This window comes from Penaeus vannamei, chromosome 15, assembly GCF_042767895.1.
Source record: "Penaeus vannamei isolate JL-2024 chromosome 15, ASM4276789v1, whole genome shotgun sequence".
Taxonomy (NCBI): Eukaryota; Metazoa; Arthropoda; class Malacostraca; order Decapoda; family Penaeidae; genus Penaeus; species Penaeus vannamei.
Genome location: NC_091563.1, coordinates 33801022 through 33812952, shown reverse-complemented (window position 1 = coordinate 33812952; position 11931 = coordinate 33801022). Strand labels below are relative to the sequence as shown.

The window sequence follows — 11931 nt, the reverse complement described above, 5'->3', positions numbered from 1 at the left end:
TGCAAATGTTTTACTTCTCAAAGTAAGAATTTTTTTTTTTTGTAGAACTATCGCGGCATTGTTTGCTTGCTTCGCCACTGTTTTCAACACAAGGTTCATGTAACTTGTAAAATATAAGTCATATTAAGAAAGGTCAAAATATATTAAAACAAGAATAGACTGTGTAAGACATGGTTAGTAGTATGAAGGCCGGTATGACCAAGATTAGGATCGGTCAAAAAGTATATCAAAGTCAACAATCAACTCATATTTACTTAATATAGGACAAGAAAACAATTTGAAGTTTCCTTTTAGCTTTATTATGGTTTTCCATATTGATTGGTATAAAATAAACATATGGTTGCATAAACAATTGAATCTAATCTCCAAACACAATATAATACTTTCCAACCACCTGGATTTTCATGGGTTAATATTACAAAGGAATACTGAGGTAAAATAAAATATTTAGTGTTTAAGCGTAATTACATCCTTACACATTTATAGAGAACACAGATAACAAACAGGAAACTGTTATTCTGTCCTGAGAAACAACAGAAAAGATAAAATGAAAACTCTTTGGTGGATAAGTCTGTAACTAAAGTAGTTTTTTTTGTGTTTTCTTGCATATATTTCATTCCAAATACATATACAGCTTTAAATAAATTACGGATCGTTTTGAAAATAAGTGCTGTGATCCCAAATAGACTCGTTCCAGTCTACATTAAACTCTGGCAACCAATACGGCTTGGTTTAATGGCCTTATGTGTCCCTTTGCATAAGTAAATAGAAACACATTTGGCTTATGTCCTGGAAAGTAACCTGGAGATGCAATGACTAGGTCAAACTAGTTATAGTGGTTTCTTTTTTTTATGAGGTTGGAAATAAGAATATGGTAAGTAGAAAGCCATACAATAATGCAATCATGTTTGAATATTAGATCGTTCCCTTTGTTTTTTGGTATCCTTTTTTTTATTTATTATTTTTTTTGTATGATTTTTTAAAGTTTTGTTTTTACACGTTTTTTTTTTAGGTTTTATTGTCAGAACTGTTATGGGGCAATCTACATCTAGATGCCAATAAACAATTTGAGCCCAAGCAGCCCATATTATGGTCCCCCTTGCACCATATCTGAGGTTCTCTTACAGTACATCATGCTTGCTTGTTTGCTTGCTTGCTAGGGGGAAGGCAAGTAATGAGTAAATTTTCAAGAGAAACTATAACTTGAGATATTTTTAAAAATCAGCACAATATCCTCTCCACTTAGAAATTCCACAGAGCAGGCTATGTCTACAAACAAGAACAGACTGCTAGAACAATACTGGGAAGAACGGAACAATCACAGATATATTGGTGATGACTTTTTCCAGCTTAAAGCTTTCATCAGCATTTCAATAAGCCTTGCTACAATATATATATAAAAAAACGTTTACAAGTCTTACTGAAATCTGCAATAATACACAAATACATTGTTCAGATAATGTGGGGGGCTTACAGATCTAAACCTTATCTCCCTTTTACAGAACAGGAGACAGCACATGGTCTTATCTCTTTATATTATATATATTTAAGAAATACTAAAATTTATGCTTACAAGCTGCTCAGTGAAACTATGGTTATATTCCTTTAAATAGGTTATTATTTTTTTCAATATTTTTTTTTCCCAAGACAGTAGGTGTTTTAAGCATACATTAGGATATCTCATAAGCAAACTAACGTAAGACATCACACAAGCAAACTGTACAAGATTAAATAACAAACAGTTCCAAAACAATGATGCTTACAAAAAAAGAAAAGAAAAAAAGTAATGTGCATTTCTTACTCAATTCGGCATGATCATACCAAAAAAGACGGGGAGAAAAAGCCCAAGAAAAAATATACTCATACAGCTAATAAGTTGAAACTACATCTCGGCAAACCCTTTTACAAACTTTAACTTAGCTGCATAAACAATCTCTTCCAAGTGTCTATCTCTGACCCTTGAAACAATTTGCATACTTCCTGTGCATAGCTTTCCGTCTAAATACACATGCAAATACAATGTAAACAAAAGCAATACAATACCAAAATAACCTACTGCACATGCTGTCTCACTGCTCTACCCTCATCCACCAATATTTGATCAATGTATACATCAAGTTTGGGGTCTGATGTGTTAATAAGTCTAAGCGAGATTACATAGCCATCACTGTCATTTGCGGATTCAATGTTTGCCACAATTGAGACAAACTCGCGGTATTCAACGAGCTCCTGGAAGCGGCAACAGTCCTCTGGAGTCCAGTCTAGGTTTGCCGCTGATATGCCTGCAAATAATTGGTTTGTGCTGTAGATTCTTTAATATTAGCAAAATAAGATTGATGTGTCTCAAGAAAAAACTATAATGAATGAAGTTAGAGGATGGTACACGAGGAGGAGGAAGAAGAGGAGGAGGAGGAGGAGGAAGAAGAGGAGGAAGAAGAGGAGGAGGAGGAAGAAGAGGAGGAAGAAGAGGAGGAGGAGGAAGAAGAGGAGGAAGAAGAGGAGGAGGAGTAGGAGTAGGATGAAGAGGAGGAGGAGGAGGAGGAGGGCAGACGAGTAGGAGGAAGACGAGGGATGACAGCAGATAAGTGAAGCAAAGGAGAAGGAAAAGAGGATGATGAAGAGGAGAAACTAGTAATAGAAATTAGGAGAGAAAGGATGAGAAGGGAGAAAGAAAATGATGTGATAAAGAAAAAAGAAAAGATGAACATGACCTTATGTACAAAGATGGAAGAAATAAAATATCACACAATTGCAGACATAGCAATTTCACACTTACCACTGATTTTTGCCTTGATTGCCTGGTACGGAAGAGCATGGAAAGCAGTGGGGAGTGGCTGGACATTGTCTCGTGTCACTATAAAGCAGTCCCCATAGTCGACAAACAATCCTGATACTATGTCACCTTGATGCATGCTCACTTGCGCTCTGTATGGAGAAAATCACATGTCAAGAACGTTATGTTTCTCCCCATGAAACTGTTCAAACCTGATTCCTATGCTCCAACCTCTTTTCACTCGTCAAACTCTGCCATGTATGAATATTTTTCAATAATGACAATAGTAAAACAATAATATAAAGACAAAAACAGGAAAAACGGATATGGAGGTGACCTACCTCTGTAGCTGCCAACTAGGATTTTCACTAAGACAGAATGGTGCTAGCTGTTTTAAAAGTACCTTAATTTCAACGTAACTGCACCCCCGTATTCACGTTCCTACTTTTACAATCTCTTAAGTCTATCTCCTTTCTGCCCATTACCCCATGGTCTTCCCCATTAACAACATATCTCCTTGCATACCTATACCAAGAATCGTCACTGTGCTTGACAGCATAAAAACCTCCAGCCTGAAGTTCATCTAGAGTCTGAAGATTGTTCGCATTGTTGTAGTATACATGCATCTTAGACATCAAGGCAGACAACTTCTTTGTCATCTTCCAGGACTGAACCTGTAATTAATACAATTAGTAATTGGTTAATTAAAACTTTGTTAATGCATACTATATAAAGGAGAAAGTTCATCCAAAGTTAATTTCAAAAATTAATCAAAGATCAAAAATCTAATACCATAAAAGAAAGAAAGAAAAAAAAAAAAAAACACAAACAGTATCAATTTCCTACATTCTGTGAAATTCTAATACTGATTTTCCAATGGTAAAGTACTGAATTTAACACTAGAGAACCACTCACAGCAAAGTTTGAAGGGCTCGCCGCATAAGTTACATAAACATCGAAGTATTCCCCAACACGAGGCACCTCCATAGGAATCAGTGCTCCTGGACGGGGCGAAGTTGGGGTCGAATCATAATAACTGTTCATAGATGATGGGCCAGAGTTCAGACCTATTGGAATAAATAAAGTGAGAGAAAGTTCAATTAAGACAATTCAGTTTTAAACAATCATGTTATTAGACCTGCTCTTTAAACCCAATCACAACAAGCAGTGTTTCCTCAAGTCATGGTAAAAAATTCAAACTCCAAGATGCATCTAAATCACGCCATGAGCACTCTTCCTAGCTGTTGAGTAGATATGTCAGAGCCCAAGCATGAAACAGAGAGTAGCCTTGGTGTGGAGCAGTGATGCACTCCTTCCTTGCCAAACTAATGTCAAATTTTTTGCAGTTAATAATGTGACCTGAATATCAAGTAATTACACAAAAGAAATAATGACAATTCTACAACTTTTGACCCTATCCCCTAAATCACAGTTGGCCAAAATATAGGCTTGCTACAATAAAGTGGCAATTTGTGAGGTTTTTCAAGTCCTTATTCAGTGTTTTTGGTAATTGTTTGCTATATTTTCCTATTCCTGATGGCTTGATTTACAAAAGTATGATTAAATCATTTTCAGCAAGTTTGGAAAGGCTGAATCTGTAGGAGGACGCACAGCATGCAACTTTCCCTTGCTATTTGGTGTCTTTTAGAATGTAGGTGCTACTGTGATAAGGCTTAACCTCTGGATCCAGACTCAAATCAGGGATTATCCTTAATCTGGCCAGCCCCCGACCCACTATCAAACTCGGGGCCAGAGATGAACAGTTCTTTGACCAGAACTGGCTCTCATTTCTTCAAGGTCATTGACTTTTTACCCCTCCCCATTTAAATTACTCACCAGAGCTGCTTGAAGTCTGACTGTTTGTAGAAGAACGTCGTGATCTTGTTCGCGAAGGGGAAAGTACCACCTCCTTGTTGACACTATTGTTATTGCTATCTCCATCATTTCTAAATGAAAGATAAATGTATATCTTTACTAATACTATTACCATAAATTTCATTTAATTTTCTTTTCACATTAAAAAAGACCCAACAATGTAGTAAATCAAAATTCAAAGATCATACCTGAAGAGACTGTTGTCTATGCCGAGTGTGGCATTTATGGATACCAACTCGTTTTGAGGTTGCAAACGCTTGAATAGCTCAACCAATGGAGGACCATTACTTTTCACAGCTTGCACCTGTAAGTAATTGGAATAAAACAAAATAAATGCAATTCTAACACAAAAAATAACAACAAAAAACCATGTTACTCTTGAAACAACAGTAACTCCTATTTTCTATTTCTCGCCTTGCCGTAAAACATAACATATGTACATTTACACACACTGTGCCCTCAAACAGAAGCTTGAAAATAAACTTATCAAACTAAATATCACTCAGTAGTATTATATGACATGTAAGATTACTAACGGTATTTTACTAACAAATTTTTCTGTATACCCAAACTAATACAAAATACAAACCTTGAGAAGCAGAGGTGAGTCCTCTGGCAACAGCTCCATTAATCGGTGACAAGCACGTTCAGTCCATTCCAGGCCAGCGGATGGTACATTGTGCAGGCGACATAAGAGGGCCTAAAGAGTTGAAAGCGTTAGCAACCAAAAATTTTCCTTTTCATTTCTAGATTGTAATACTTGTGTCACCACAAGCAACCTAAATTATGAACAGGTTTAATATAGTATTATCTAAAGCTCATTTTAAAAACAAATAGTTTGTTTTCTAATGTGAATAAACATTCTAACTTTATCAGAAACACAGCAAATTGTCTAGATGTCATAATGCAAATGCTCCCTGGCTCCTATATTCTTAAGGAACTATTAACACATTGGATCCAGGTGTCTGGCAACAAGTGTAAACCATAATTTGAGCATTAGTCTTCCTTGAGTGGTCCCAGGCGTGCGGCTTGTAGGCACAGCCCACACAAACTCGTCCACATCATCCTGATCCAAGGGGTTTAGAACCAGGGAAATATGATAAAACTCTCTAGTCAAATCATAATGCTTTCCTAAATGCCCATTCTTTGTCTTGGCCCGAGTGGCTTTAGCAAACTTTACTTGTGCTATTTTGCTTATCATGTACAAATGCCATACTTATGACACATTAGTTTTCTTTCCACTTGCAAAATAGTTAAGTAATTATGACTAAAGTTAATATCGAAGACATGTAATGTAATCATGTTAAAGAAAATAATCATAATAAAAACAAATTAATCAATTAATATGTATGTAAATAAATAAATAAATTATTGCCTGTCTTGTTATATGATATATGTACAAATATCTTTTTTACATTTTTTTTTTTTTTTAGATATTTACATACTAGCCCACATTAACAACAAAAGAACACTTGAGACATTCAAACCACAAAAATCACAGGACAAACATTGGGTGGTTAATCATAAGAAAATAAATGATGTACGTACCAACATAAAGGATTATTCTGAAAAATACGTAATTATCAAAATCAATAACCACCACCACACTCATGACATGTACAATGTTCTCTTTTGGCCATAGGGTTTTCTATCTCATCAACTATTCCTGTCTCTCTCCCTCTTTCTAAAACCCAAAACTAGAAAAGCCAAGACCTGGGACAGATTCTTAGGTGTAACTGTGTAATGGGAGAGAAAACGATCAGCATGAAGTGTGAATCATCTTTTGCTATTCCTATAATGTTTGCTGTATTTCTAATAATGTGAAAATTTTTCCCTAACAATTACCACTTAGCAATGTTTAGCTGCTTCTCTGCTTCAGAGTCCTTGATGAGAATACTGGTTCTTGGTTATCAGCCAGTGAACAACAGTATATTGAAGCTATAACATGACCATGCAATCAAAACGTGTTGCATGCAAATGAGTTTACATGACACTTTAATTAAATTGTAGATTTCCAGGAGCACAATCATGTAAGATAGGAAGGGGCGACTCCCAACAAGAAAAGAAATAAAATTAAATAAAACAAAGAAAAATATGAGTACAGACTCTGTATTGATAATTCATTCGTAATCCTTGTGTACTAAAACATCCTGTACTTGAAAAAGAAAAATGAAAAAATATATATTGTGCAAAGCAGGAAAAATAGCAGTTTAAAGCCAAGAAGCTGGCTAAGCAGCATAATCTTTGTATTGCATTAAACATATTTCATATTTTGTGGTATACCTATAAATTTGTGCATAAATGTAAAAGAAAAGAAGTCCTATATTAAAATTTAACAAAAAAAGAAAGATATACATAAAGAAAACTGAGAAAAGTTCAAACTGTTTCATATGCTCCAATTTGATTATCATCAAATGCTACTGCTGTGGGTCCAACTGATGGGTGACTTTGAAGGAATATTAAAAAAAAGAAAATAATTGTGAAAATGATAATAAAACTTACATATCTTAGTTTTCCATTTCTGCAGAGAAGGTATTTGCCTATCCTTTCAAGTCCTCTGATCTGTTGAGGCCTCCTCCCCATCTTACCTTAGTTCTTTCATAACACATGCCTATCAGTTCACTGTCTGACATAAACAACCATTTTTGAATTTGAAAAGTCATCAAAACCCTTGCAATTGTTTACCTGATGTGGGATTTTGGTCAGACGTTCATTGACACCTTCCAGCGGCCTTAGGCTGGCGGACGGCACTCGGTCAGAGTTGCCAAAGTCCACAAACCACATCAAAACCTGTTAGTTGAGTTAAGGGGTTAGTTAGACGAGCACAAGCAGCCACACACCTAAGGCCTAATATGCAAACTCCACTTTGCTGCTGCAGAGCATGGTCATACATGACTGCAGAACACCAAGAGGAAGTGCACTGGAACACACACACAGCCCATCACTTGTGTCCAGCACACACAAATCATGCAGTTAAGTATTACATTATCCACACTGGGCTCCACACATATACTGATGCCCTGTGTAGACAAAGTAATATGCCTCTAACCAATACACTGCAGCAACAAACAAATGAGTCTGATATTGGCACATGGAAATATGTTGAAACTATTGTAAGCCAACTAGGCAGATGCAGTCCAGGGAAACTGTAAATACAATTAATAAATTCTATAAACATTCCACAAACACTTTCAGCATGCTTCTGTTATGAAGAAGAAATCTGATGATGTTGTAGTTCTTTTTTTCTTTCTTTTTTTTTTGTTTTGTTTTGTTGTTCATATAATGAATTTGGTAATCTACTGCCACCTAATACTGGGTTAGGACAGATGGTCACAGAATGGACATGAAAGAGTACCTTGTTGGGTAGCAGAAGTCCCTTACCCTGGAGTCCGTGACACAAGAAGGGTAGAGAACAATACCATGTGAGGGGGGACGAACACAAATATGTGATACTATTCTAGTCCATGCATAACTGACAGTTATAAAAAACACTATCTGTTAATAAGTATCTATTTTTTTTAAGACAATTTGGGTGAGAAAAAACACTGATTAGAACCATAAGCTGTACCTGGGAGACACAGATAGTTACATTATTAGAATCCATTAAACTATACATTACTACTGTATTTTGTACAAAAGTATTTCACCTTGATTCCTAATTGACATAAAGAAGATATAAATAGGAGGTCCTGTGGAAAAGGTTCAATTTAGCTTAAGAACTCAATTCTGTTTCTCATCAGTGAGATACAAAAGCAAAGAAAACCCATCCATCCTAATGCCGAAGTCTCCTATATTATTTTCAAATATTCCATAAAACCAAATTCCCAAATCCTAACCGACCCCCTCACCACAGCATGTTTTCCGCAAAGATTCTTCATCATAAAATACCACATACCAATGAACTCTCTACTCTATTTCTGCCATAATGACTCATCATGGTATCTTTCAACATACTGTTCATGTTCTATTAAAGCTGTCAAACTGACAAAGGAAATGTTGATATTTTTTTGGTTTGCTTATCAAAATTACAAGTGATGAGTTCTATTTTCTGGCCATCCTAATGAAAATAAAAAATGTTAATGGAAATTCAATCAAAAACCAAAAATTAATTTTCCAAAGAACCTCCCCAAATAAAAAAAAAAACATATCAAAACTATTTTAAAAATTGTGACAAATCACAGTAATTTATATGAAAATCTGAATTGTTACAAGTCAAATGCAAGATCTAGAGAAAACTGAATCCTATACCACCAAGACTCAAGTTCCATATGCACAATGAGTCCATAAGCTCATAGATGATGTTCCAAATCTAAACATTATACACTGCTAAACACAAAAAAAGGAAACAAATTATGTCTTACAAACTTCTGATTTATGCATGTATTTCAGCAAAAAGTCTAATGTACCAAATAGACAATAATATCAGTGAGATTGACAAAAGTATAGTGGTGCTTGAAGGAAGAAAGATCAATACTCAGTATGCAACTGTAATACATTTGCAAAGTGTGGTTAAAACAAATCAGTGTGTGATGTGATGATAGTGTGGATGATTGCAACAAGATATAACCGAGACAACTGACAATGTCTGGACAAGTGATGCTATATAAATATTTTAGCTTGAAAAGGGCCAATAATTTTAAAATAAACTCTTCCAATATCTTAAGTCCAGATTAAAATCCAGCATAAGTTTCTTGTGTTTGTTTCATGTGTTGTGGGTAATAATGTGATGCATAATAGCTATCAGGCTTAGCAGTAGGTAATGAAATATGTGCCCAATGCAATGTGCACACTTCTCAAGATGCAGGCAAGCATGTCAAGTTGATATTAAGAGCTATTTTGCAGTTTCAAAAGACAAGTTTAAACATTCTTTAAGTCAATTAACCTTTATTACATTAAATGTATAAAAAGTACCTTCTCTAAGAGTAACATAAACAACTAGCTGATTTTAAGTTTCAAATGAAAAAGTACATTGTATCTATATTAACCTCCAGCTATATCAATACTAAATTCTTAAATCAGATATTCTTCTGCCCTTATCCCACTCCTAATGTCCATGTCCCACATTAATGGCTAACCACCTGACAATGTATTATGTAGAACTATTTACGATATATATTTCAACACCCAAGAAAAAAGGCACCCACACTAGGCTTAAATTCTGAGATCCACTATATTCTAACACACTATCACTCTTCTTATCTGACTAGGCCCTATCCTAACCAGCACTCCCCCACTCAAGCCACACCAAAGCAAAACTGTAAATATATATAAGGCTGGTCTAACATCGCCTTACCTTGCCATCTGGGTCAACACTGCTTCGAGGTGCTGCACGGTACCACTGGCCATCTTCAGAGAACTGGGCGAGGTAAAGGCGGGTTGGGTCTATCTTCACATCTTCTCCCAGCATCTCTTCAGTTCGACCTTGGGAAAAGACTCCAAATATTAAGAACATATATAGTGAAGCCTATTCTATTTCTTTCTGCACACTTAGCCTCTAGTAACACTAGAATTATTGGTCTAAAATCTTGACATGTTAAAATTCTAAGTTTATGATCATTACAGGTTCCTGGAATTCACTAAACTTATCAACTTAGCATCATCACTAATTATTCAAAAATTAATTAATTGTATTCAATATATCTAATCCATTGTACACGAATTAAGAAACACTACAGCCTATCATTTCCGTTCAATAAAAAATTACATCTTTATTTTAGTGACAAAACCTGACTTACTTCTTGCCATCTCTAAGAGGTTCTCAAGCAGCTTGAAGGTCTCTGTCTCGATCTGAACATAAATATCTCCACTAGAGGTGACATGCATCACATATACCTCTGCTACCCCACCAACCTGAGTTTAAAAAAGACGGAAGGTGTAAATATATGCCATAAGGCTAAAGATGTTACAAAAATAATAGAGGTATTATTGGAAGTAAAATCATTATCACAGTTAGCTAAGCTCTCCTAGATATATTCAGGCAAAAGATCTACTTATCTATCAGACATACAGAGAAGTACCAAATTCAAGAAAAACACAAGGGAATACACATTCCTATTTTCAGACTTATGCTGAAATCTTTGGACTCTTGTAAATCTCTACAATGAAGGGTGTGCAACCGCATATTAAAAAATCTCTTTTAATCACACCTGGGGAAGAGTTGGCTCCACGAAGTTGAGGTCAAGCTGCTGTGACACTTTCTCATTAATGTTGATGTCTTCCTCTGTAGCTGTATTGAACAAGATAAGAGAGATGTTGTCTTGGCGAGAGACCACCTGCCCAACCAAAGTCTGACCAAGGGCTAAGGTTTGTAAGAGATTTAGGGCAGACTGGTCTTTTCCTCCATACTCCAAGCCTGCTAGTGCACAAGATACACTCTGCAATGCACAAATCAAAGAATTGTTTATCTAGCAAACCGTACACCGAAAACATCTGAAAATATTTAGTCAGTTTAAGAGCCATTTGTCCCAACTTTTACTTTGTCCTCAAGATTACCTGTGCTGGAAGATTACAGAAATTCTTATGAAGGTTGTGGATCAATGAGACTGACAGCTGTTCCTCATCTCCATGATCTATGAAGAGAACTGTCACCTGATCACCTTGAAAATGAGAAAAAAAGGACACGGGTTTAAAATACTTAACAGAAAATTGACAATATAATACACTATTCAAAAGCATGAGCAATGACAAAGAAAAGAACTCACATCATTCTTACCATTAATAGATAAAACCTGGACTCTGAACCAAGACTCATCATAACTCGCAGCATAGACTTTTCCGACAATGGTTTCGGACACGGGAGAAAGGTTTTTCTCTTCCATATAATACAATTCCATGTCAGTTACCAAGTCATCATAGGCATTCTGTCAGATATGGGAAAAAATCATGGTAAACAAAATGAAAGAAAAAAAATATATTACCAACAGAAGATAATAAAGACAGTAACATGCAGGTAGGTGACTGAAGTATGCAAATCATTATGAAAATGGGACCTATAAAAGGTTGTGATGATATTGGCATACTAGATACAATTAAAAGGAAAGGAGGGAGAAAATCAAAAGACTGTTGAAGGAGGAAAGACATAGGAAAAGGATGGAGAAAGAAGAGAAAGGAGAAGGGAGAAGGATGAAGGAAGAGAAACAAAACAAAAAAGAGAGGAAACAGGAATAAAAATGGGGAAAGAAAGAAAAGGAGGGAAAGAGGAAGGAGGAAATAAAGGATGGAAGGATGCATCGAGGAGGGAGAGAGGGGAGAGAGGTAAGGGGAGGAGGGAGGAAGACAGGGAA

The 11931-nt window shown here is 35.7% G+C and overlaps 1 protein-coding gene across 19 annotated transcripts in view; it reads right to left on the bottom strand.

The window, feature by feature from the left end:
* Positions 1–283: 283 nt before the first annotated feature.
* Positions 284–11931, bottom strand: part of LOC113813926 (tudor domain-containing protein 7B) — a 42038-nt gene continuing 30390 nt past the window's right edge. For 9 of the 19 annotated variants that reach the window (XM_070130670.1, XM_070130671.1, XM_070130675.1 and 6 more), the window contains 14 exons: positions 11361–11508; positions 11141–11244; positions 10795–11022; positions 10384–10498; positions 9942–10069; positions 8004–8030; positions 7334–7438; positions 5238–5348; positions 4837–4952; positions 4610–4719; positions 3689–3840; positions 3299–3447; positions 2777–2925; positions 284–2282 (listed from right to left, as the gene is read on the bottom strand). In XM_070130670.1, the coding sequence (XP_069986771.1) occupies positions 2053–2282; positions 2777–2925; positions 3299–3447; positions 3689–3840; positions 4610–4719; positions 4837–4952; positions 5238–5348; positions 7334–7438; positions 8004–8030; positions 9942–10069; positions 10384–10498; positions 10795–11022; positions 11141–11244; positions 11361–11508 (1872 nt within the window). In that variant the 3' untranslated portion in view covers positions 284–2052. The remainder of the gene's footprint in view (positions 2283–2776; positions 2926–3298; positions 3448–3688; positions 3841–4609; positions 4720–4836; positions 4953–5237; positions 5349–7333; positions 7439–8003; positions 8031–9941; positions 10070–10383; positions 10499–10794; positions 11023–11140; positions 11245–11360; positions 11509–11931) is intronic. The other 10 variants (XM_027366000.2, XM_070130668.1, XM_070130677.1 and 7 more) reach the window with 2 other exon arrangements.